At 39.1% G+C, this 27,114-nt stretch overlaps 1 protein-coding gene across 6 annotated transcripts in view; it reads right to left on the bottom strand.

Moving 5' to 3' along the window:
* Window positions 1-27,114, bottom strand: part of PLD5 (phospholipase D family member 5) — a 478,515-nt gene that overhangs the window by 78,817 nt on the left and 372,584 nt on the right. For 5 of the 6 annotated variants that reach the window (XM_082340839.1, XM_082340841.1, XM_082340842.1 and 2 more), the window contains one exon: window positions 25,988-26,115. The exons of the other annotated variant lie outside the window; for it this stretch is intronic. In XM_082340839.1, coding sequence (XP_082196965.1) covers window positions 25,988-26,115 — 128 coding nt within the window. The remainder of the gene's footprint in view (window positions 1-25,987; window positions 26,116-27,114) is intronic. 6 annotated transcript variants of the gene reach the window in all.

Raw genomic sequence — 27,114 nt, 5'->3', positions numbered from 1 at the left:
AGGAGGTGGGTCAAAAAAGATCTTGCTGCAATTTATGTCAAAGAGTGTTTTCCTCTAAGAGTTTTAAAGTATCTGACCTTACATTTAGGTCTTTAATCCATTTTGAGTTTATTTTTGTGTATGGTGTTAGGGAGTGTTCTAATTTCATTCTTTTACGTGTAGCTGTCCAGTTTTCCCAGCACCACTTATTGAAGAGGATGTCTTTTCTCCATTGTATATTCTTGCCTCCTTTGTCATAGATTAGGTGACCATATGTGCATGGATTTATCTCTGGGCTTTTTATCCTGTTCCATTGATCTGTATTTCTGTTTTTGTGCCAGTAAAGAAACTATACTCCAATAAAAATTAATTTAAAAAAAAGAATAGAGTTACAGATGTAGAAAATAAACTATGGTTTCTAGAGGGGAAAGTGGGGGGATAAATTGGGAGATTGGGATTGACATATGCACACTACCATATATAAAATAGATAACTAATAAGGACCTACTGTATAGCACAGGGAACTCTACTCATTACTCTGTAATGGCCAATATGGGAAAAGAATCTAAAAAAGAGTGGATATATGTATATGTATAACAGATTCACTTTGCTGATACCTGAAACTAACACAACATTGTAAATCAACTATACCCTAATAAAATTTTTTTTTAGATGTCAAAAAAAAGATGTGGCTATAGGATTTCAGAGTTCTCTCCAGACTGGGGTGGAGTGTTCATTAGTCAGTCAATAGGTATTTATTGAGCACCTTTTAGGTGTCACTGTTCTAGGTTTTGGGGGATATGTCATTAAACAGTAGAGAGAAAGCAAGTCACTGTCCTCAAGGAGGACAGTTTAATTCTAGAGGAGGAAGACAAGCAATAAACAATGGCATCAGATAATTTCAGGTGCTGATACACGCAAAGAAGGCAAAATTGTGTCATGTGTAGAGAGTGACTAAGTAAGCTGGGGAGGTGAGGGATGGCTGCTTCGAGGAGGTGGCACTGAGCAGGATAAATGATGGAAGATATGGGAGAAGAACTGCCAGCAGGAGGAGGGGCAAATGCCAGACACTGAGAAGGGAGCAAGCTTAGCGTGTTCAAGGAGCAGAAAAAAGGTCAGTGTTTCAGGAGTGTAGTAGATGAGGAGGAAAGTGAATCAGGTTGAGGTGAAAGAGATAGGTGGGGACCAGAAGCTGCAGGGATTCCATGCGGAAGATTCAACTCAAATGTACTGCTCCATGAAGCACTCTCTGGTCTCCCAGGCAGCACTGGGCATTTCATCCTTCACTTTGCTCCCTCGGACCCTGTCTCTATTCCTATTTCAGGATTCTTCACAGACTAGGTGCACCTCAAGGACAGGACCGTGATCTATTATCTTTGTGCTAGCAGCAAACAGTGTCTGGCACACCACAAGTATTCATTTGATATATGTCCACTAATGGAAACTTCCAGTTATTTAGTCTAAAACCATTACAAGACAGAAGATGGCTGTATCTGTTTGTTGTTATAGAACCCAGAGGAAGCTATAGTACAAGGTCATCAACCACCAATTATGTTAGTACCTTAGGAACAAGACAATCATGAATTTTGGTCTCTGCTGGGTTTTCACAGAGTCTAATCCAAGCATCTCTGTGAAAAGCTGTGGACCTACTTCACATGGAATCTACGAATTTCCAGAGGAGTTGAAAAGTGGACAAGTGACATAGCCAATGGGGAAATGCGTGCGGCAATGGATTGGAACAAGATGTACCAGCAATAATGAAATTAACACCCAGTGGTGCCAGCCAAGGGCTCCTCCTGATAGCTGTAATCTGCAGTCACTGACCATGGGAAAATTTCCAAGGCAGAGTGAACTGTGTTAACTTTTTTCCTGGAGGAACGGTAAGCATTCATCTCACCTGCTTTTTTTTTTTTTTTTTTAAATTAATTAATTTATTTATTTATGGCTGTGTTGGGTCTTCGTTTCTGTGCGAGGGCTTTCTCTAGTTGCGGCAAGCGGGGGCCACTCTTCATCGTGGTGCGCGGGCCTCTCACTATCGCGGCCTCTCTTGTTGCGGAGCACAGGCTCCAGACGCGCAGGCTCAGTTGTTGCGGCTCACGGGCCCAGTTGCTCTGCGGCATGTGGGATCTTCCCAGACCAGGGCTCAAACCCGTGTCCCCTGCATTGGCAGGCAGATTCTCAATCACTGCGCCACCAGGGAAGCCCTCACCTGCTTTTTTAAATTAGGATTAGGAAACTAAAATGTAGCTTATTTACAAATTCAAGAAAGTTAGAAGAATTTTTGTGTTTTTTTTTAAAGGAGGAAAGAAAAGAAACAGCTGTGGAAAAAGAAACAAAGCCAGATATGTGTAGAAAAAGGAGGGGAGAGAGAAGAGGTGCAAGACAGATGAAGAAGAATGAGAGAGCTAGAGCCAAAGTCTACAGACAGAAAGGAGAAAGTGCAGGCTTAACATGGATTTCAAAAGAGAAGAGAGAGAGTAAACGAGAGAACAGGAGGTACAGAACGGAGGAGGAAGGAAGGGAATCACAGACTAAACACACTGAGGGAGACAACATTCAGGGTCGGGGACAGTGAGGAGAGAGCCAGAGGGGAAAGGAGAAAGAATGAGAGAGGAGACTCCCACCTGCAACACCCTCACAGGAACATCTGTGATGTATGACGTGGCACTGCCAAACAGGGCAAGGTGCCTCTGCACATGCCAGCTGCCTACCAGCCTGCATGAGTCACAGATTTAGAGCCTACCTAATTGACATTGCCTCTTGGATTCTTTGTAGGTATCTTAAAAGTACAATGTCCAAACCTGTGCTTGCCACCCAGTTTTCTCATCACCATTGCTCATGGCTGTCACCGCCTCTGTTTCTCCAGCCCAGGCATGCCCTTTCAGCAGGTCTCTCGAGGCAGGCTGCAAACCCATTCTCTTTTCCCACCTCCACTGCCACCATGCTAGCGAGAGTCTCTTTACTGGTCACAGATTGTTCCTGTTCTTTCCCTTTCTCCATGTGGAGGCCAGAGTGATCTTCTTACATGTAATTCAGATACTTCATTATTTTGACTTAAACCCTTCACAGCGCTTTCAACAAAAGCTCCGAGAAGGATGTCTTCAGGAAGAAAAATGAAACTGACAAATCCCTGCAGTGTCTGATCATGTTTGGGGGAAAAAGTTCTTCTCAAAAGCAGAAAAAAAGTTCATAAGAACTAGGCAAGTGAGAAAGATGGCAGTTTTAACTTTGGGCTATGTAATAAAGACCAGAATGTTTAGAGGAACAGAAAAGGCAGTTAAGTGGGTTGCCTAAAGTACTGAAGAGGCTGAAGTCCTTGAGCAGGAAGGAGGTGGTAGGATACGAACCACAGAATCTTGAGGAGGTAAAAGGATTTAGAAGAGGGAAATGCTTGAGGTCCCTCCTGCCCCTCTGGCCTGTTGTATTGGGTCTTGTACAAGCCAAGCTAGAAAAGTTTTCCAGGCAATTTGCGAGTCATTTATTCTTCCTGGAATTCTCACTCTGTCCCCACCATCTTCCCCTCCCATTACCTTGTGTCACAACACCCTGTTTGTTCCTCTCTTAGCATCTGTAACTGTACTTATTTTATTTCTTTGTTTATTTGATCTACAGTCTGACTCTCTTATCAGAGTATAAGTTCACTGAAGTCAGGGGAAATTTTTTTTAATTGATCTCTTTTTATCTCCAGTGTCTGGCATGATCTGGATAAAATGAATGATTCAATAAATTAAGGTAATGCAGAGAAAAGCAGGCATAATTTTTCACTGCTTCTTCCTTCTGGAATTCTCATAAAATATCACAGTGTTTTGGGAGAGTTTGAGAATTCAGGGAGGTTTATTGGGCTTGATCCCTAGGATGGTGAGAGGCTAGTTGGAGGTTTAGAGTAGCTGCTGGAGAGTGAGACAAAATCCCACCAAGGAGGGCAGCCACAGCCAAAGCAATCTGCACAGAGGTGCTCACCTTGCAGACAGCATGCATCAGGGGCAGATGCTACACAGACCAACAGCTTCTGGGAGTGGGACCAACAGAAGCATTTGCTTAATTGTTCATTCACTGTAGACAATGTTTGATAATCAGAACAATAAGCCATTATTCTAAGGACCATTCATCAGTGTGTCACCTGGGTGAGTAACACCAGGTTCCTTTTCAATAGAGGAGACCAGAATAGTTGCCTCAGTTTAGCTATTTCCTAGCACCATGTCTTCGGGCTGATCATTTAGTGTTTCTGAATCTCAGTGCCACATTTGTGACCTCAGGAGAGTAATAGAGGCCTCTGTCTCCTTCAGCAGTTCAGGGAGAATCAGACAAATTAATGTGTAAGAAAGTGTTTTGTAAACTAAGTGTAGACAACTGACAGCCATGATTATCCTTCAAAAGACTTCACTGTCAGGATATTTGCTGTAAAAGCATTTCATCTACATTTTATCTCCTGAGGAGCTAAAAAGCTGTGGAAGTACTTAGCAAAAACAAAATAAATTTCTTGAATATTTAATCAAAAATAGCTCCTATGCCCATCTGCAGTGAATTCTTGGTCTGAGGGATACATGGCCACTCTCCACCATGTGAAATCTAGATACGGCACCAGCAGGGTGGAATGAACGTGAGTACCCCTGGGAACACCCAGCCCCAAGAGTCAGGGCTCTCATATTTCTGTTCTCTGAAGGGATGGACACTCAATGCTCACAAGTTCTTTAGCATACATTGTCATAATTTTTGTGAGGGCCTAACCAAATTTAGGGAGACTTTACTAATAAAAGAGAAATTCAGAAATAAACTGCTAAGGCACAAGTAAGCCTCTCATCATGTGAGAGATGCTTGTCACTGGTGACAGACACTGTCCGGGAGAGTTCTGCATCAGTTCTTTTGTTTTTTCCCTTTACCACCTCTGAGCATTCTATGTGGGTTTTCTGGTAGGCAGAAGAAGGCCAATAGAGGAGAGTTCCCCCAAATGAAGTTCTTTCTCTTGGAAAATGTTCCAAGGCCTTACTTACCTGTCCATTAGCTTCTCCTACTTTGGTGCTTATGTTTTAACTTATGAAACATGTATTCTCTTTAGCAACTTGTCTCACTTTTTTCTTGGTGCTGGGTGTAAATGCCAAGTGACACCAAGAAACTGACAATGCCAACTAAAAATAACTTAAAAATGTTTAAGCATGCCTTAAACATGGTATTTTACATCTGTTTTGGATGCAATCTCTGAGACCGACTGGCAGGCATTTCAGAGTTAGAGAAGGATCCAGGGCCAGCTTCTCAGCCCCTTTCCTGCCCTGTGTGTCTCTGCATTTCATGAGGATTCCATCTGGGGACCTCTACACAGTCATGGGCCCAGAAGGAATTCAGAAAAATCTGCCTTCCTTTCCCTCCCAAAGAAAAATGACTTCTGAGAAGATCACTGAATATGAGATAAAGGGAAGAGGACTGATCGTCTTGTGATAAATCCTAGGCTATGCTCAGGAATTTACGTTTAGGAATGGATAAATAAGGATTCAAAGACAAGAGTTAATACATGTAACTCAAAGATGAGTGGAAACACAAATGAATGAGGCCAGGGGCCAAGAGAGAAAAGGGGTAAGTGAGAATTTATCTTATGTAAAGGGGATGGGCAGAAGTAATTTAAATGAGAACCAGACAGGCTTTGAGGTAGAGAATAATTTGCAACAGAATGTTTAAATGGTCTGAGCTATTTTTGCTGTTGTTATTTGTTTGGTTTGGGGGTGAGAGTTGGCAAAAGCAAAAATGTTACCTGGACAGAAGCAAGTGAATTAGAGTTAATTTGATCCCTACATTTAAAAAATAATAGCTAGAAGGCAAATAAAATCTTTGAAATTTTATTAATGAACAAATCCAAAGAGATATGTGTCTGTGTTTATACATGGTGAATGCATCACAAGAATTCCCATGGAATCTTGTCCTCACACACTGTTAGTAATTTATGGTGGGCTGGGGCAATACCACATGGAGGTAGGTGGATGATCTCAAAGCCACTTATAATTGACACTCACTAGGGTCAGTCCTGAGTGACCATTTATTATTTAGGGGCTCAGAAGATTAGAAGGTTTTTTCCCTAGCTTTATTGAAATGTAATTGACATATAACACTGTGTAAGTTTAAGGTATACATTGTGATGATTAGGTATACATACATATTGTGAAGTGATTACCAAAATAAGGTTAGTTAACACATCCATCACCTCACAGTTACCTTTTTGTTGCATTTGTTTTCGTTGTAAGATCTACTCTCTTAGCAACTTTCAGGTATATAATACAGTACTGTTAATTATAGTCACCATATGGTACATTACATCCTCAAAACCTATTTATCTTATAACTGGAAGTTTGTATACTTTGACGATAGAAAGGTCTTTGATGATGAACCCTAGGTACAGGATCAGGGCCCTAAATATTTCTAATTAGGTTGAGTATAGTTCTATTGTGGTTTGATCTATCTGTCTCTACACACACACATACACATATACATATACACACATGTACATATATATATACACATATACAGATGGACAAATACATATATTGTAAATGCTTATGTTATATATGATATATTGAATTAAAACTAAATATATTAAAAAAAATAACTATTTAAATATACATGTTTACTATACACTTACAAAGGAGCAGTGTGGAAGTCTCTAGAGCAGGAAGTAGAAGTTCCCTCTCCACAGGTGATCACTGTGAATAGATTGACATGTGTCCTTCCAAACTTTCCTCTGTGTCCATATGTATACATGCTCATATATGTGCACCTACGTGTTTTGGGGATTTCTTTGTTTACAAAAATGGGATGATGCTATATCCTTCCAAGCAGGAAGTAAATTGGCTGATATGACTCAGGACACACTGACTCACCTGGGACTTCTTTCAGGGGAAATCTGACAATGAGGAACCTAAAGCAGAGACAAGGAATGAGCCAGCCTAGGGGGCTCAGCCAGTCCAGGAGAGACCCTCCCTTCCCACCCTTCCTCACTGCTATGGACTTAGTTCAGGTACTCACCCTCTCCAGTGCCCCCTTCTGACCCATTTCTGCAACAGCTTACTCCAAACCAATCCATTTCTCCACAGCTGTAGCTCTTCTGCCTAAAACCTTTCACAGGTTTTCCCCAAATTTCAGGCTAAATTCATGCTTCTCTGCATGACATCTGAGGCTCTAAGACCTTCCATCTCCTGCACTCATGGTGGAATTGTGTTTAACAGCTACTTGGGTGAGCGCCTTTTCTCTGAATTACTATGCCTTCTCCCACCTCTATGGAAAGGAAAACCTTTCTCCCTAGTTCCTCTCTACTTATCCTTCAAGTTCGGCTCAGGCACCACCTCCTCCATGGAACTGTCCCTTCTCTTAGTCTGAGTTAATTGCACATTCATCAAACTGTATTCTAAATATCTGTTTACTTGCTTATCTTCTTAAGGAAAGAGAGCTGGCTTCTGCATCTTTGTACCCCCTAGCACTTTCAGTAGAGCCTGGCACAAAGTAGATGCTAAACAATGTGTGCTGAATGAATGACTGAATAAATGAACAAATGAAAATAATGTAGCAGGGAAATGACACTAGTTACCAGCAGGCAAAGCATGTTTTAGAGATGTTCCCTGCTGAAAGCCTTTGGCAGATAAAGATGATAGATATTTGCCTTCTGAGAACAACATCAATATCATTTTAGAAGGAGACAGAGCCTAATCCATAAATTTGGAAGTAAAAATAAGCAATTTACATCAGTGCCACGTGTTGAATGGCCTGAAAGGCTTTTGCAGCTTTCAAAGTCCTGAAACTCTTACAGCTCCATAGGCAACCTGGCTTCTGGAGGTTTTAACTCCACAAGGACCAGTCCTTTCAAGTGAAGTTGGTTTGTTTGCCAGATATAAAACTAGCTTTTCAGAGTAAAAGCCTTAATTCCCCAGGCTTGTGTGTTAACTTAGCAAAAAACATGTTCTGCTTCCTAAAGAGAGAGCAAGAGATGCTCCAGACCTGTGCAAGCAAGACTGCCACTAGTCAGACATGGTTATTGAAATGTAACTAGTCTGAACTGAGCTGTGCTTAAGTGTGAAGTGCCCACTAGTGTTTGAAGTCTTGCTACCAAAATAAAAGGTAAAATATCTCATCATTAAATGTTTTATACTGATGACATGTTGAAATGATAATATTTAGGATATATGAGATTATATAAAATATATGATTAAAATTAATTTGACCTATTTCCTTTTTACATTTTTATGTGGCTACCAGAAAATTTTAAATCACACATGTGGCTCACATTAGTGGCCTGCAGTACATTTCTATTGCACTGTGCTGCTGTAGAGATCCAAACTGCCCAGAGCTGAGAGTTGACTGCTTAGTGGACTAACCCTCCAGCTGTTCTGATGGACTGCTTTCTCAAAAGTTTAAGCACATTTCTTGTGTCCTGAACAGGAAGCAGTGATTGGACAGTTTTCCCTTTTCATAAAGGTAAAGTCATAGTCATCCTGAAGGCCAGGATCTCCACAGCTGGCCGGGATGTATATAGGTTGGCTAATGCTGATTGGTTCATGAATACTGGAATTTTAGAATTCATGTGTTGCTTTCAATGATCGGTGCCCACTCCTCCCCTGTGGACAGCTCTTACTTGTCTGGGCTGTCAGTGTTCTTCTCTGACATGTGACTTCTTACTGGCCATAGCTTGGAAATTAATTAGACCCATGGTGAGCCTAAGAATAAACAGATTTTGAATAAGGCCCAATGAGGTGCTCCAATAAGTAAAAGCCTGCAGCTTTGGGGAGTTTTGCCTGTGCACAGTCTTTTTGCATAGTTTTTGGCTCTTGGTTGTATTCCAGTTAGAGAAGACCCTCAGATATCTAGTTTCTAGATCTGTGGGACATCACTGTAAATGTGGGACGTCTGGACCACTGATTCAGGCACAGGTAAAAGGAGTGTTGCATAGAAATTGGAAGTTTGGGTTTCACTCCTAACTCTGACATTAACTGAAGGAATAATTCCAGGACATTCTTCAATTTCCTGATTTGTAAAATGGAGCTTCTGAAGCCTGTCTCATGTATCTTATATATCTCAGGGCTGCTGTGGGGATTAAACAAATCAGTATTCACGGGGAATTTCTAAAAAGTATAAAGCTCTTACTGAAAACTATGAACCTATTTGCATTTCTATATATTGTTTGGTTTATCTTAGTCCACGATTTCTCCCACAGGTTTCAGAGAATGAAATTAGAATAGAATAAACATAACCAGCACCACAGGCCAAGTCAGAAGTAGATGAGTATTTTTAGGCAGTTCTTAAGGTCCAAATATTGTACATTCAACCTGACTAAGACAACATAGAAGTAATTTAGCAGTTTGTGGGTGGGGGTTAGGAAGGCCATGTTACAATGGTACAAGGCGATGGAGCTAATTTTTTTTACTTAGTTTGCTGAGAGAATTAAGCTTCAGAAAAGGTTTTTTAAAATATGACAGTTAAATTTTGTTGAACTCAACAGTAAAGGACTGAAGTGACAGCTAATTATAATAATAGATAGTTCAGCTGTAAACTTGAAGTATACAGAATGATTTATGGGTATAAGAGTAGTATTTTAGCAAGACATTGTATCAGGATAATACATTCCATTTTTTTCCAATTAAAATATGAAAGTCATAAAGTAGGAAAAAATGGGGCAATAAAACTCACCTAAGTGAATCTTTGTTAATATGTTTGTTAAAATAAATGAATTTCCTAGGTCTGACTGAGCCCTCGAGGTAATCCAGTGAAACATATTTAATAAACTTTTATTGAAGGAAACAAAATCTGTATGTATATATTCAACAAGCTTTGCCAATTAGTTTACTTCGATATTAAAAACAAAACAAAATAAAACTCCATGGTTAAAATTGATCTTTTTCTGCATATAAAAATTTATTTTCATAATGAATAGCATATTCTTAATAATCATGAAGGAGATGTTAGAAATGTTACTAAATTGGTGTGGACCAGCTTTTGGTGGAGGTCACTGCTCTGTCACCAAGCCCAACATACAGACTGAGTATGTGTGGCCAGGCTTTTGATATGAATCATTTCTCCTGTAATTTCCAGTTCTCTCATATGATATGGCTTTAAGACTTACATGGTTAGTAAACACACTCTAGTTTGTTAATTCATACATTCATTTGATAAAAGTTTTTTAAGCATCTAACCTATAGATGCTGGGATTTCATGTAATAACCCATAGGCAGGTGACTCCCCATCCCGGTTCTCAATACAGGCAGCCAGATGCCTATCTGGGATTCTAAAACCAGCCTTTGGGAAAGTGGATGGTAGGAGTGGGGGATTAAGAAGAAGGCTTTGTTCATTCCTGAGAGGTTGAATATACAAATGGACAATGGCCAGACCATAGATAAAAATACAACTCTGACCCACGACTTATAGCAACCAGCCAGAGAGCCAAACAATAACCCCTGTACTTGATTAACTTAATTACCAGTTACCCTCATTTTGTCCCATTTCCAATTTAGGACCAACCAGAGAAAGCCAAATATGTACCCCTAACCAATTACATAGGATACCCTACTTCTAGTTAGTTCTCCTACAACTTCCCTATACTAACAGTCTCCAATCAGCTTCTTCCCCTTTTTCCACTATAAAGTATAAAGTTTTCCCACTCCTCTGTCTGCCTTTGAGTCTCTGCCAAATGCAAGTGGTAGTGGCTGACTACCTTGCTTGCTTATTCTCATTTGGGTGGTCTTCATTTATTTCCATGCCCCTGTTCACCTTCCTCTTGTTAGTACTGTTCTAACTAACTTACTTAAATCTCTCTAAGTCTTGTTTCTGAAAACCAAGACTTTAGCTCTATCTCCCAGATTTGTGCTACTTGTAAATTTGGTCAGTTGCCTTCTAGCTATTACTATTGATGATAACCTTGAACAGCACAGGATGTAGAAAAAGCTCTATCTCCCAGATTTGTGCTACTTGTAAATTTGGTCAGTTGCCTTCTAGCTATTACTATTGATGATAACCTTGAACAGCACAGGATGTAGAATAAAGCTCTATGGCTAAGATATCAGAGACCTCCCTTCAGAGGGACACAACCCCTAGCCCATGCCCCTTCTGTGCCGCTGCCCACCATGCCGTACTGTTAACCAGACCATGTGTTAGGGAGATTTACAGAATCTTTGCCAAAGATAACAAACGCTAACACCTCTAGCATTCCCTTGATCTACTGATCTGGATAACTTATCAAAGAAGGAAAGCAGTTTCCTTGTCATCAGCTCTACTGGCTACTGAGCAGTAACCAAGCTGCAGGTCCAGTGCTAGGGTGTGTGAGATTCCATCTGATCCTTAACAATTGTATGAGGTTGGTATTATTAGTCAATTGCTGAGATAAATTTAAGCTCATGGAAATGAAAAAAACTTGCCCACAGTTATATAATTATAAGAGATAGAAAAAAATTCAATTTTAGTTCTATCTGACTCCAACTACTATGCTATATTGCCAAGCAATGCACTTAGTAACAACCAACAAAAAATAATGAGAACGGCAAAACATTAAATCCAGGTTTACCTTTTATTTTCAGAAGTATAGTGATCACATGAATACAAGCCAAAGTCTACATGGGAGGGCTACTTTTGAAGTACCATATTGAATTTTGGGCATCGTATTTTAAGAGAAACTTTAACCAAATGGATTATATCTAGAAAAAAAAGTGGCCAGGATAGAGCTCTCAAGACATGTTACCTAAGGAGCCATTACAGATACCTGGGATTATCACATCACTTAGGACAGACTGAGTATTCAGGTATTGCAGGGACATATGAGGGAAAAATTTGGCAATAAATTTCACTTGAGAATGACCACCTAACTGAATTTCATCTTGGGAAAGGCAAACAGGAGACAGCAAGTGAGGCTCTTATTTCTTCACTTAATTGCACAAACTGAGACTACTTTACAAGAGACAATAAACTGGCTTTGTGAGAATGTCTCTCAGGGGAGACTAGGAAAGGGGATTTCCTACTTATGCCTCTTTTGAATCATATTTCTGCCAAATTGTTACTTTGAAAATTGTAGAAAATAAGCATGGCTTTGTTACTGAAAATCTGTCTGCTAATACATTTCTTTTACATGAAATAGGGACTTGTAGCTCCTCATTTACTTTAGAATTCATATGCAAGTAAAAATGACCTTCCTGAGCAGCCCAGGTAATCTTCTAAATCAATACTGGAAGAATTAATCCTTCGTTTTCCTTCATTACATGTTGTCTAAGGAATATTAATTTTTTCTATTGCATTTGCTATTGAATTGCTTTTTGCTTTTGATGGTTTTCATTTTGGTTCTGATATCTGTTACCTGCATTATCAATGCCCACTTCCATAGGAGCTAAAACATGTCTTTAGAAAATCATAAATTCAGAAAACAATGTCAGCTCAGTGCTAGCGCTGAACGGTGGTGACAGGATATGCTATAAAGCAGTGCCCTCCTTTTGCCCACTGGCACACCCACTCAGTCTTCAAACTCTACCTCAGTGCTTTGTTCTTTTAACTTAAAGAAAAGGAGACAAGAGGGAATCAAAGACACTTTAAGCCTCAGCACCCTTCCTCATTGCTAACGTCAGACTATGATTTCAACCCACAGGGAAACTTGAAAGAAGTGATCAGCCTGGTGAGGCAGAAGGAGTGCAATTCTAGTCAACATCTTACCAAATGGTTATTGTCAGAAATAGCAGCTATGATGAAATCAGGAGCTTTAGGGTCAATCAAGAACTATCACTATTCGGGTACTCAAGCTATTAGATAAAAAGCATCAACATTGGCCACTTTCTTTGCTGTTTTTCCAACTGCCCATTGGACATCAGAATGGCCCCTGCCTCCTGATATTCCCATTTCTGCTGACAGTATGGTCCTTCTCCCTGTTGGCCCAGCTCCATCCAGATGCTGGAACAATATACACTGTTCCCTCTGGCTCATTCCTTATAACCCATGAGTCCCTATGACACAGCTTTGCCGGCAGGCTGGCAGGCTGGAAACTCAGGTAGGATTTCTATGTTGCAGTCTTGAGGCCAAATTCCTTCTTCTGAAAACCTCAGTCTTTGCTCTTAAGGCCTCCAATTGATTGGATGAGGCCCTCCCATGTAAGGGAGGATAATCTACTTTACTCAAGTCTACTTATTTAAATGTTAATCACATCTAAAAAATACCTTCGAAGCAATATCTAGACTGGTGTTTGAATAAACAAATGGGCACCATAGCCTAGCCAAGTTGGTATATAAAATTAACCTTCACACCACCATAATTCAATCCTGTCGCTTCCCCCTTTAATCTTGCCCATAGTCTATCTCCCTACTTTCCTCACTCCTCAGCTTGTACACTTTCTCTAGATTTGTTCCAGTGTTGTCAGGTCCTGGCCCCATCACAGACCTTCAGTGTTTCTCCCATAGCCTGCAGCACTCAATCCACATCCTACCCCAGGTCGCTGCCTCTTTTGATCACCAACACAATCACTGGAAGACCTCATCATAGAGCTCCTGTGCTCCTTGCCCCAACAACTGGCCTGTTTTAAGATATACCTTTCAGGTCTATTCAGAATAAAGGTGGACTAAGATTAAAATACACATTAACAGAGTAGGCCTATTCCTCTTTATTATAATTATATTTTAAAACATTATTTAAATATTTCCCCTCTACAGAGTTGCCAGATTCTTGTGACCAACAAACCCATTGAGTCTTGCCTCCAACTCCAGGCTAGTAGTTCATTTAAGAGGGTATGCTTGAAAAATTATAAAAGTAACTTTTTCTAAAAGCATGATTTTTACATGTTCCTTTTCAGCTTCTTCTACTTCAGCATCATGCTCCAGAGCCCTGTGGTTTGAAGACTGTTGTGCCTTTTTCTTTCTACTTCACACACTGGCTAGTCTTTTGTTTGCTTTGTTTGTGCTGTTTTTTTCATTTCCTCTATATGTTTTTAGGAGCTCCCAAGATTCACAAATCAAAACCTCTAAGTGGAAAAGCCTGTGATGGTGTTCTTTTCCCTCCCACAGGACTCCCTGTGGCCACGGATTCTAGGGGAGCACCCTGAACCACTGCAGGAGAATACAGAAGCACACACATTGACTTCCTAGTCTTTGAAATTCAACCCAGAGGTTAAGTGAGTTTGTAGAACTCAAATACCCAGCAACAGTAGGTATCATTCTGTGGCCATCATGTCATCATGGGTTTGCAATCAGAAAGATGTGAATGGAAAGACAAATATCATATGACATTGCTTATATGTGGAATCTAAAAAAAGGGTACAAATGAACTTATCTGCAAAACAGAAATAGAGTTACAGATATAGAAAACAAATTTATGGTTACCTGGGGGTAAGGGATAAGTTAGAAGATTGGGATTGACATATACACACTACTATATATAAAACAGATAACTAATAAGGACCTACTGTATAGCACAAGAAACTCTACTCAATACTCTGTAATGGCCTATATGGGAAAAGAATCTAAAAAAGAGTGGATATATGTATATGTGTAACTGGTTCACTTTGCTGTACACCTGAAACTAACACAACATTGTAAATTAACTATACTCCAATAAAAATTAATAAAAAGAAAGACGTGAATGAGTGAAGGTGTCTAGATGAATAGTGTTATTAGCTTTTCTTAAAGAAAAAAAGAGAGAGAGAGAGAGAGGAGATTTACTGTTTAGCATCACAGCATCAAAATCATGAAAGAAAATGATTTTTCATAAATGTAATTTATTTTAAAAACTTATTAGCAGTAAAGTAAGAGTGAAGGGTTTGGAACTAGATTGCCTTGGTTTGAATTCTTGCTTTGCCACTTCTTGGAAGGTGACCTTGGGTAAATTACTGATTTGCGTCTCAATTTCCTCCTTTGTAAAGTAAAGTAATGATAGTATTTACAAGAAAGAGTTATTGTGAAAATTAAATGAGTTTATACTCTTTAATGCTTAGAGAATCTAAGAATGCTTAGCATAGAGAAAGCCCTCAATACACTGAAGCTGTTATTATCATTAGTTTTATTTCTCTTAGTATAGACTTAAGGCAATAATTGATAGCAATAATCTGATTTCACTAGAAAACTTCACAAAATATAAAGCTAATGGGATAGATTGAGTCTGATACTTGGGAAATGTATTATAATTCTTCATGTAAACATTAGCCTCACCCACGACTTTGCTCAAATGAAAAAATCTGTTCTAACACACGGAACTTGTGTGATGTGTTATGTCTCATGAGGTAAACCAAAAAAAAGCCCACATAATCCAGCACAGTTGAAAGGAAAACTAATTTAAAGTAGATGATTTAAGTGTAACAACATGATCCCAAACAGCAAGAACTAAGGGGAAAGGGTGGACAAAGTAAGAGACAGCATTTGTGCCTACATGTGAAGAGGAGACAAAGAAATGGTGGGTGTTGATGTAAGAGAAGTAGGTGAGCAGTTGACATATAGATGCAGGGGAGCTAATGGGATGCTAAACGTTCCTGCAGAAGAGTTTTAAACTCCACCCCCTCTCCAGCTATGTCTCTTCTCTAACCCATCAATGAATATAGTCTCCTCCAGGAGGAAAACAGGAAAGACTGTTAAGAGAAATTAAAATTAAAATGAGACTTATTTTAGTTTTTAAGAGTTTGGTTTGGCAGTGAACGATGAGAAAAGGCAACTTTGGGTTAATTCATACATGAATCCCAAATTGCCAGAAGTGAAATGAAAGTTTCAGACTCTGCCAACTTAATCATCAATCTAAAGAATAAGAGAATCATCACTAAATGCCTAATTCCTATACAGGTTAGTGAGTATTCTATTTTATAAGAGAGAAGAGCAGCAATAGGATCTGTTCTAGTTTTATTTTTCAATATTATCTTTATTTGGAAGATGGAGATTATATCCATCCTTATGTAGCTATGAAAAATGAAGTAGTGTATATATAAAGCTATTACCACAGTGCCTGGCACAGAAATAGAGTAGCCTTTTGGAAAAAATGACAGAAAGATATCTTCCTTGCCTCTTCCCAAATCCCTGACCTCAACGGAGTCTAACCTGCTATTAAATTTACAAACAACAGAAGAAAGCAGATTTCCACAAAAGAAGTCCACGTGGGAAGTCCTTGGTGGCTTACTCATTTTGTTAAAGCCTGCAACCTTCCCCCCAACCCACCCAAGGCTATCCTCCCCCAGAGACTGTTTCCATGGGCAGCTGGTGAGTGTAACCCTTCACCAATACTCACTTTAAGGGGCTATTTGGAAAGCTCAGCACTTTTTCAGTTTCCCTCTCTGTGAATGTATTATGAATTATAAAATGAGTTTAGCTTTAAGTTCTTATAAAACATTTATTCCATACTTAAGAAATGGCATGTTAATTCATTTAGGCTTTTAAAAGCATAACTTTGCTGGTATATTGAGCTGAAGGAGAGAAATCTAAGAAGTCCACTTTGTTTACTCTCCCTCTCATTATGTGGTTTAGGAGCTGAGAACAAACTAGCATGGGACAAGGTCAGAGGGATATCTCTTCTAGACAGACCTGGAGGGCTCAGTGCCATGCAATGGCAATAGTGGAGAGGTTGTAATTCTCCAGCTCTTACTGAGAATGACATTAAAGGAAGCATAAGGAGTTGACTTGTCCTTAAGAAAGGAGCTTGATTAGTCATGAAACAGAGAACCAGGTCCAGGTACTTGCCCACTTCTTCCTCTGGTCTTCTCTATAACTGAAGGGAAACCAGCTACCACTTAGGAATGTGCAAACAGGGAAAGATCATAAAATAGCTTGTATTCTTCATATGAATAATAGGAAATAACTTGCACCTTATCTTTGCTCTGTATTTACCATGTTTAAAATGGGGAAATTTTCATATTTTACAATGATGATCCATTTCAAAAGGAAATAATATCCAAATGGCTATACAGATTGAGAATAAACATTTAAAAGATCAACCTACTTTCCTACAAAACAAACAACTAAAAGCAAAGACAAAGGAAGGATCCTCAAGCAGAGAAACCAATACTTGAATAAATGTATATCTGTCTATCTAAGGGAAGGAGTAGAAGGAAATAAAGGAAACAAAGATAATTTGCTCAAAAATTTGGAGAAAAATGTCATTAAACCTCAATAATTCAAACCTCACTCAAATGAAATTCATAGAACTTTAAACCCTATCAGTTAATAACAGTTAATAACAAAGAACATCAAATTTAGTGGTGGGAAAATGCGTTTTCTTTAAAAAAAAGAAGCAGCAAATGATGTTCAAGTTAAAAACCCCTTAGCAGGGACGTGGAATTCACCTCTCCTTCCAAGTACATTAAGAATACAGCTACAAATGGAACAAGTCTCACAGAGCACCTGCTGAACACTATCAGAGGATCTTGGGCACCTGAAAGGACAAGAAAAATCCCCACACAACCAGGTAGGACAAAAGAAAGACAAAAAGAAAAGAGGAAATGGGATGGGACCAGCGCCCCTGGTGGGGGAACTGAAGGAGAGGAGAGGTTCCCGCACACTGGGAAGCCCCCTCACTGGTGGGGAAATCAGCTGGGACAGAAGGGGAGCTTTGAGGGCTCAGAGGAGAGCACAGCAACCAGTCTGTGGCAGGCAGGACACAGTAAGGCCTACACGGATGGTCTGTGCTATAGCCCTGTGCGCCACAGCCTGAGACGTGCCTGCTGGTGTGGATGGGTGCTGGGCGCTGGAACGTGGGGTTTGGAGAGCAGACCCAAGGAGGGGACAGCTATTGGCTGTGAAGAGACAGCCTGAAGGGATGAGAGGAAGGAGCTCCACAACTGGGAGTGTGCGTGGAAGAAGCCCAGGCCTCCACAGAAGCAGGGTGCCGTTGTTGAGTGGTGTGCAAGGGGTGGGGCCGCCATTGTAGCCCCCTACCCCATGTGCTGTCCCCTGCCTCCATGGGCACTAGGAGGGGTGCCCACCTGAGCAGGCTTGCGTGCCCCACCCATTGCTGCCTCTGCTCTGCCTGCCTGGGCAGGTGCGTGTTCTCTAGGGCAGCCTTGGGAGCAGCTGCTGGTGGGAGGCACACATGCAGAGGTGGGGCTGAAACCACAGGTGAGCCCCAGGGGTCATGCAACTAAGGAGGAAGAGCTGAAATCTCTCCTTGTGGCTGTGGGAACCGTGGATTTACAGGCCCACTTCTGGCTTTGTAAACTCAGTGCCTGTGGGGTATCCAAATGGATGAGTGCTCCCACAGCTGAGACGGGTCTAGCTTTAGTGGCTGTAGGCTTTGTGGGCACGTACATGTGGGGACTGGACCAGGCCAAAATCTGAGCTGCCTTCATAGCTCCCACGGCAGGTCCAGCTGCACAATTACTGCAGTCCTGGAACCTGACTTCAGTGGATCTGCACAGGTGGCCTGGTAAAAACAATGCCTGAGAGACAGCAGGGCCAATTGCCAGCATACCCCTAGTTAGTTGGGGCTGAGAGCACTTCCAACAACAGTGTAATTTGTGAGCCAACACAGGGGGTGAAAAGTGACAAAACAGAGTACACTCATAGGTGAACAGCTACAGAGAAGGAAAACTCAGTGGCTTCCCTCCCAGTGGGAGTGCTCTAATCCTACCTATCTCACACCATAGATCAGAAACACAGGTCAGAAACAGATCTTGGGGCCTCTACTGCAAAAACTAGGGAGCAGACCCCACATCTGACAGGGCAGTGACAACCACAGAGCAAAAGGGAGGCCCTGCTCAATATCCAGTGTGGGCTCAGGTCACCACAACATCAGTAGCACCTCCTACAAGGGGATAATGACCAGCATACATTGAGGAAAGAGGTAGCAGACGTTCATTCTAAAAACAGCCCTCGCACCAAAAAATATTAAACCTACACAGGCTACACAGAAACTTTCCCATATAAAAGTAGCCCTCCAAGAGAGTCTGAGGGTCAAGCATTGGGAGGAAGAACCCCCAGAACATTTGGCTTTGAAGGGCAACTGGGCCTGAGCGTAGGAGTTCCACAGGGTTGGGAGAAACAGAGGGTCTCCTGGGGAGGCAGGGGTTGGCTTTAGCTCACTGTGGAGGCAAGGACACTGGTGGTAGAGGCCTCAGGGGATATAGATCAGTGCCACAATGGAGGTCCCCATTTTGGTACCAAGACCCGGCCCCACCCAACAGCCTACAGGCTCCAGTGCTGGGACAACTCAGGCCAAACAACAGCAGAGTGGGAACACAGCCCCACACATCAGCAGACAGGCTGCTTAAAGTCATACTGAGATCACAGCTACCTCAAAACACACCCCCTGACATAGGGTGTCAAGAATGAAAAGAAATGAAGAAAGTCTCAGAGACATCTGGGACAATGTGAAACGTACCAACATTTGCATTATAGGGGTCCCAGAAGGAGAAAGGAAAGAGAAAGGACCTGAGAAAATATCTGAAGGTATTATAGCTGAAAACTTCTTTAACATGAGAAAGGAAACAGTCACTCAAGTACAGGAAGTGCAGAGAGTCCCATACAGGACGAACCCAAGTATGAACACACCGAGACACATACTAATCAAGCTGACAAAAATTAAAGACAAATAAAAAATATTAAAAGCAACAAGGGAAAAGTAACAAATAACATACAAGGGAATCCCCATAAGGTTATCAACTGATTTTTCAGCAAAAACTCTTCATGCCAGAAGGGAGTGGCATGGTATATTTAAAGTGATGAAAGGGAAAAACCTACAACCAAGAACACTCTACCCAGCAAGGCTCTCATTCAGATTCAATGGAGAAATCAAAAGTTTTACAGACAAGCAAAAGCAAAGAGAATTCAGCACCACCAAACCAGCTTTACAACAAATGCTAAAGGACCATCTCTAGGCAGGAAAGAGACCATCAACTTAAAATACCTTGTATAATACAAATACAAAATGCTGTATCAAAACCTCATGGGAACAGCAAACCCAAAAACTACAGTAGATGCACACACAAAACAGAAAAAACAACCCAAACACAACACCAAAGATAGCCATCAAATCACAACAGAAGAGAACAAAAGAGAAAGAAAAGAAACCTACAAAAACAAATCCACAACAATTAAGAAAATGTCAATAGGAACATACATATTGATAGTTACCTTAAAAGTAAATGGATTAAGTGGTCCAACCAAAAGACACAGACTGGCTGAATGGATACAAAAGCAAGACACTTACATATGCTGTCTACAACAGACCAACTTCAGATCTCAGGACACATACAGACTGAAAGTGAGAGGGTGGAAAAAGGTATTCCATGCAAATGGAAGTCAAAAGAAAGCTGGAGTAGCAATACTCATATCAGATAAATTAGACTTTAAAATAAAGACTGTTAAAGAAAGATAAGGAAGGACACTACATAATGATCAAGGGACCAACCAAAGAAGAAGATATACCAACTGTAAATATATATGCACCCAACATAGGAGCACCTCAATATATAAGCCAAATGCTAACAGCCGTCAAAGGGGAAGTCAACAGTAACACCATACTAGTGGGGGAATTTAACACCCCACTTACACCATTGGATAGATCATCCAGACAGAAAGTCAGTAAGGAAACAAAGGCCTTAAATGAAACATTAGACCAAAAGGACTTAATTTATATTTATAGAACATTCCACCTGAACGCAGCCAAATACACTTTCTTCTCAAGTGCACATGGAACATTCTCCAGGATAAATCACATATTGGGCCACAAATCAAGCCTTGGAAAATTTAAGAAAACTGAAATCATATCAAGCATCTTTTCTGACCACAACACTAGATTAGCAATATACTACAGGAAAAAGAACCTGTAAAAAACACAAACACTTGGAGACTGAACAATATGTTACTAAATAACCAATGATACTGAAGAAATCAAAAAGGAAATAAAAAAATACCTAGAGACAAATGACAATGAAAACATGACAATCCAAAACCTGTGGGATGCAGCAAAAGCAGTTCTAAGAGGGAAGTTTATAGCAATACAATCTTACCTAAGGAAACAAGAAAAATCACAAATAAACAACCTAACCTTACACCTAAAGCAACTAGAGAAAGAAGAACAAACAAAACCCAAAGTTAGTAAGAGGAAAGTAATTGTAAAAATGAGAGCAGAAATAAATGAAATAGAGATGAAGGAAATAATAGAAAAGATCAATAAAACTAAAAGCTGATTCTTTGAAAAGATAAACAAAATTGTTAAACCTTTAGCCAGATTTATCAAGAAAAAAAGGGAGAGGGCTCAAATCAATAAAATTAGAAATGAAAAAGAAGTTACAACCAACACCACAGAAATACAAAGGATCATAAGAGACTACTACAATCAACTATATGCCAATAAAATGGACAACCTAGAAGAAATGGACAAATTCTAGAAGGGTACAACCTTCCAAGACTGAACCAGGAAGAAATAGAAAATATGAGCACACCAATCATAAGTACTGAAATTGAAACTGATTTTAAAACTTCCAACAAACAAAAGTCCAGGACCAGATGGTTTCACAGGTGAATTCTATCAAACATTTAGAGAAGAGTTAATACCTATCCTTCTGAAGCTCTTCCAAAAAATTTCAGAGGAAGGAACACTCCCAAACTCATTCTACAAGGCCACCATCACACTGATATCAAAACCCAACAAAGACACCACAAAAAAAGAAAATTATAGGCCAATATCACTGATGAACATAGACTCAAAAATCCTCAACAAAATACTAGCAAACCAAATCCAACAACACATTAAAAGGATCATACACCATAATCAAGTGGGATTTATCCCAGGGATGCAAGGATTCTTCAATATATGCAAATCAATCAATGTGATACACCACATTAACAAACTAAAGAATAAAAAACTTATGGTCATCTCAATAGATGCAGAAAAAGCTTTTGACAAAATTCAACACCGATTTATGATGAAAACTCTCCAGAAGGTTTGCATAGAGGGAATCTAACTCAAATAATAAGGGCCATATCTGACAAACCCACAGCAAACATCATTCTCAATGTTGAAAAACTGAAAGCATTTCCTCTAAGATAAGGAACAAGACAAAGATGTCCACTCTAGCCACTTTTATTCAACATAGTTTTGAAAGTCCTAGCCACAGCAATCAGAGAAGAAAAAGAAACAAAAGGAATCCAAATTGGAAAAGAAGTAAAACTGTCACTGTTTGCAGGTGACATGATACTATACATAGAAAATCCTAAAGATGCTACCAGAAAACTATAAGAGCTCATCAATGAATTCAATAAAGTTGCAGGATACAAAATCAATACACAGAAATCTCTTGCATTACCATACACTAACAATGAAAGATGAGAAAGAGAAATTAAGGAAACAATCCCATTTACCATCACATCAAGAAGAATAAAATACCTAGTAATAAACCTACCTAAGGAGGCAAAAGACTTATATTCAGAAAACTATAAGATACGGATGAAAGAAATCAAAGATGACATGCACAGATGGAGAGATATACCATGATCTTGGATTGGAACAATCAATATTATCAAATGACTAAAGCAATCTACAGATTCAGTGCAGTCCCTGTCAAATTACCAAAGACATTTTGCACAGAACTAGAAAAAAAAAATCTTAAAGTTTGTGTGGAAACACAAAAGACCCTGAATAGCCAAAGCAGTCTTGAGAAAGAAAAACAGAGCTGGAGGAATCAGACTCCCTGACTTCAGAGTATACTGCAAAGCTACAATCATCAAAACAGTATGGTACTGGCACAAAAACAGAAATATAGATCAATGGAACAGGATAGAAAGTCCAGAGGTAAACCCACGCACCTATGGTCAACTAATCTATGACAAAGGAGGCAAGAATATACAATGGAGAAAAGACAGTCTTTTTAATAAGTTGTGCTTGAAAAACTGGGCAGTTATATGTAAAAGAATGAAATTAGAACACTCCATAACACCATACACAAAAATAAACTCAAAATGGATTAAAGACCTAAATGTAAGGCCGGATGCTATAAAACTCTTAGAGGAAAACATAGGCAGAACACTCTCTGACATAAGTCGAAGCAAGATCTTTTTTGATTCTCCTTCTGGAGTAATGAAAATAAAAACAAAAATAAACAAATGGGATCTAATTAAAGTTTTGCACAGCAAAGGAAACAATAACAACATGAAAAGCAACCCACAAAATGGGAGAAAATATTTGCAGATGAAGCAAATGACATGGGATTAATCTCCAAACTATACAAACAGCTCATGCATCTCAGTAACAACAAAAACAACAACAACAAACAACCCAATCAAAAAATGTCTGGAAGATCTAAATAAATAGACATTTTTCCAAAGAAGATGTATAGATGGCCAAAAAGTACATGAAAAGATGCTCAACATCACTATAATAATGATAAATTATGGCACTACAAAAATCAGATCTAATAATTTGCATTATTAGAGAAATGTAAATCAAAACTACAATGAGGTATTACCTCACACCAGTCAGAATGGCCATCATCAAAAAGTCTACAAACAATAAATGCTGGAGTGAGTGTGGAGAAAAGGAAACACTCCTACACTGTTGGTGGGAATGTAAATTGGTACAGCCACTATGGAGACATTATGGAGGTTCCTTAAAAAACTAAAAATAGAACTACCATATGATCCAGCAATCTCACTCTTGGGCATACACCTGGAGAAAACCATAATTTGAAAAGATACATGCACCTCAATGTTCATTGCAACACTATTTACAATAGCCAGGATATCGAAGCAGCCTAAATGTCCATCGACAAAGGAATGGGTGAGGAAGATGTGGTACGTATGTACAATGGAATATTACTCAGTCATAAAAAAGAACAAAATAATGCCATTTACATCAACATGGATGGACCTAGAGATTTTCATTCTGAGTGAAGTAAGCCAAACAGAGAAAGACAAATATCATGATATTGCTTATATGTGGAATCAAAAAAATGGTACAAATGAACTTATTTAAAAAACATAAATATAGTCACAGAGGTAGAAAACAGTCTTATGGTTACTAGGAGGGGAAGGGGGAGGGATAAATTGGGAGATTGGGATTGACATATGCACACTACTATATATAAAATCGATAATAAGGACCTACTGTATAGCACAGGGAAATCTACTCAGTACTCTCTAATGACCTCTATGGGAAAAGAATCTTAAAAAAAGTGGATATATCTATATGTATAACTGATTTGCTTTGCTATACAGTAGAAACTAATACAACATTATAAATCAACTCTACTCCAGTAAAAATTTTTTAAAAACTACTTAGCAGAATTTACATATAATTGATATTGTTACAGAATCAATTTTATCTATTTAATATGGGAGATCCAGCTGAAAATTTCTGGGCAAAAGATACTTATTGGTTAATATTTTGTAAGTACAAAAAAAGCAAAAGATAGACCCAGACATTTCCATAAATTAGACTATTTTTCTCTAAATACTCTAAATTATTGAGGCTTTATACTATCATTGCCTTACTTGTTATTTCTGAGGTAAGCCGATGTTGCTGTAATCACTATTTTTATATGTGTGTTTGAAGGGCCATCAGACACAAGATAAACAGACTCAAAATTTATATTTTTCATATCAAAATTAATATTGGAAGAAATTTGCTTAAAACATTCAATACTGAAACTCAACTCTGGGCTGAAGTCTACTTTTCTTTAAAATGGATGCAATAATAGCGTTTACCTCATAGGATCATTGAGAGGTTTTAATTAGATAATCCATTTACATGGCTTAGAACAACACCTTGCATTCAATATAAGCTAGTTATTGTTGCAATTATTATTATTTATACTATTATTTTATTCAGAATCATTTTTGTATCAGTAGGTAGCACCTAATTTTCTGAGCAAATATAAAATAATGTTTTGTCATAATCTTTGATGGTGCTTTCATCCCGAAATGAATTATGGAATTTTCTTTCAGTGTCCCCTCCTCTGCTGGGGAGGTAGACTGTCTTATTAGAGATACCAAGTACTTGGCCCTTGAGACTGGGCTACTGTGACTCCTCTTCACATGCAAAACTAGAAAACCACCTTAGATAAGTTGTACTTTGGCTCCACACTATTCCATGGAGAGGGCAATAATTGGGATTTTAGTATTTCATTTGCCCATTTTTTTTTACAGCTGAGCACTTTTATCTGCCTCACGCATTAAAAGAGGAAAACTAGATGGAATATGTGTCATGAAAGATGGTAGTTTAAGAAGGAAAAGAGGAAAAGAGTGGAAACTGGGAGGCAAATGGTTAAAGGCCTGAAGCTAACAGTACAAATATAATGTTACCCTCTCTCAGATTTATCCCATGTGGTGTTGTCTTTCAAGCTACGGCCATTGTGTGTGCTTTTTTCCCATAGGAATAAATAGAAGTGCAGTAGAATTCAATGTCATTTCAGGGATCCTAATATTAAAAGAGCTCAGGTAAAACATTGTGTACTGGCTCTGTGCATGCATGGTTGACTGGTCAGTCTTCTTATGCATCCAGTGATGAAGAACTTCCAGCCACTAGTTGACAAATGGGAAGAAGGTGATTTGTAATCCTCCATGGATCACCTCTGGCACAAATAGATACATGAAAATTACAAGACTGTTCAAGTGTATTTTCAAGATATTTGAAGTTAATTATTTGCAAAGAGAAAGATGAAGACATCTTTATCTTAAGATTTATTAAAGGGATAAAACTATTATTCTACAATATGTAATCCTAGACTGAATTGATATGTTTTCCTGTTTCTCATAGATTATGTGATCTCGTCCTGAAAATTTAGCTTTGTGTAATATAAATTACATACAAACATGCTCTAAAGAATCTTGGAGTAGCATCTGAGTTATACAAGTGCTAAAGCAAAGGCAGTTCTTTTGGTAAAATGATTCTAACAAAGAAAGGTTTATCATTTCACTTTAAATGAAGGTGAACCTACTAAAACTATGCAAAATAACAAAAGCTGTAGGTTTAATTTCCCTCAACCACAGTAGAGGTGACTGAATGCTTTATGGAGGTGGTAGGTTTATTTGTTGTGTTTTCTTTTTTTTTTTGGAGATGGTAGTTTTGATGCTGACAGAACACTGACTTTATGTAATGAAAAGATTACCTGTCCCAGGGACTGCCAGTCCAAACCAGCACTGCCGATGTAAACATGCTGTTTGTCCACAATCCAGAAGGAGGACTGCAGCCGGCCCTTGTTGTAGGCAGTCATGTTCATGTAGGTCACCTCAGCTCCTAGGAGTTCAAGGAAATCCCAGTCAGCCTCTGTGTCAAGGCCATGAACATGCAGTCAGTCACCTACTGGCAGAAATACTCAGGGTTTGCATCCATCACAGTTGGCATTCAGGGAAGCCAAATATTTACATTAGTTTAGTGCACAGAGGACCCTCAAGGAGTTACTTTATTCCCAAAGAGAATACAAAGGGAATAAAAAAGAATAAGTTTTTCCCTATGTATAGCTCCACATGGTGACAAGATCATGGCTTCTCAAGTCAGATCTGACTCAAATCCCCGCTCCTTGATTTATCACTCAAATGGTGAGATAGGTGTGCCATGCTCTTTTTTCTTTTACTTTTGGGATAATTTTCATACAACTTTGCAATCAATAAAAGATCAGTTTTGCTTAGTAATATGCCTTTCCTCAATAAGAAACAGGCCTTCTTTTTATTTATTGAAGTATAGTTGATTTACAATATTGTATTAGTTTCAGCTATACAGCAAAGTGATCCAGTTATGTATACACACACACATATATATATATATATATATATATATATATTTCAGATTCTTCTCCATTATAGGTTATTATAAGGTATTGAATATAGTTCCCTGTGCTATACAGTAAATCCTTGTTGTTTATAGGAACTGGGCTTCCTATACTTTTTGTATGTTAGTTTCACCTTTTACCCTTTCACTTGCCTTAACTTCTTTTTTTCCCTCTTCATTGTCTAATTTGGATTTGGTCTCTTCCTAGCCTTTCTTTATTTGATAGTTCTTAATATAAGCAATGGGGTTATTCAAGCCTTACAGAAATGCAATGTCAACTAGGTCACCCAGACTATTGTTAAAACCAAAAAATTCACTTTAAGATCTGAATTTAACCAATTGTTCTATGCATGATGTGTCATAATCAGTTGTCAAGCTGCTATGTACTGCTGCCTCAGGACTATGTGTTTACAGCTTCTCAAAAGGAACATATACGGGGGGACCTTCAAGATGGCAGAAGAGTAAGAC

The sequence above is a fragment of the Balaenoptera borealis genome (assembly GCF_965194805.1).
Source record: "Balaenoptera borealis genome assembly, chromosome: 1".
In the NCBI taxonomy this organism is placed as follows: Eukaryota; Metazoa; Chordata; class Mammalia; order Artiodactyla; family Balaenopteridae; genus Balaenoptera; species Balaenoptera borealis.
The sequence above is the reverse complement of the archived record's forward strand: the minus strand, read 5'-3'. Positions and strand labels throughout refer to the sequence as shown.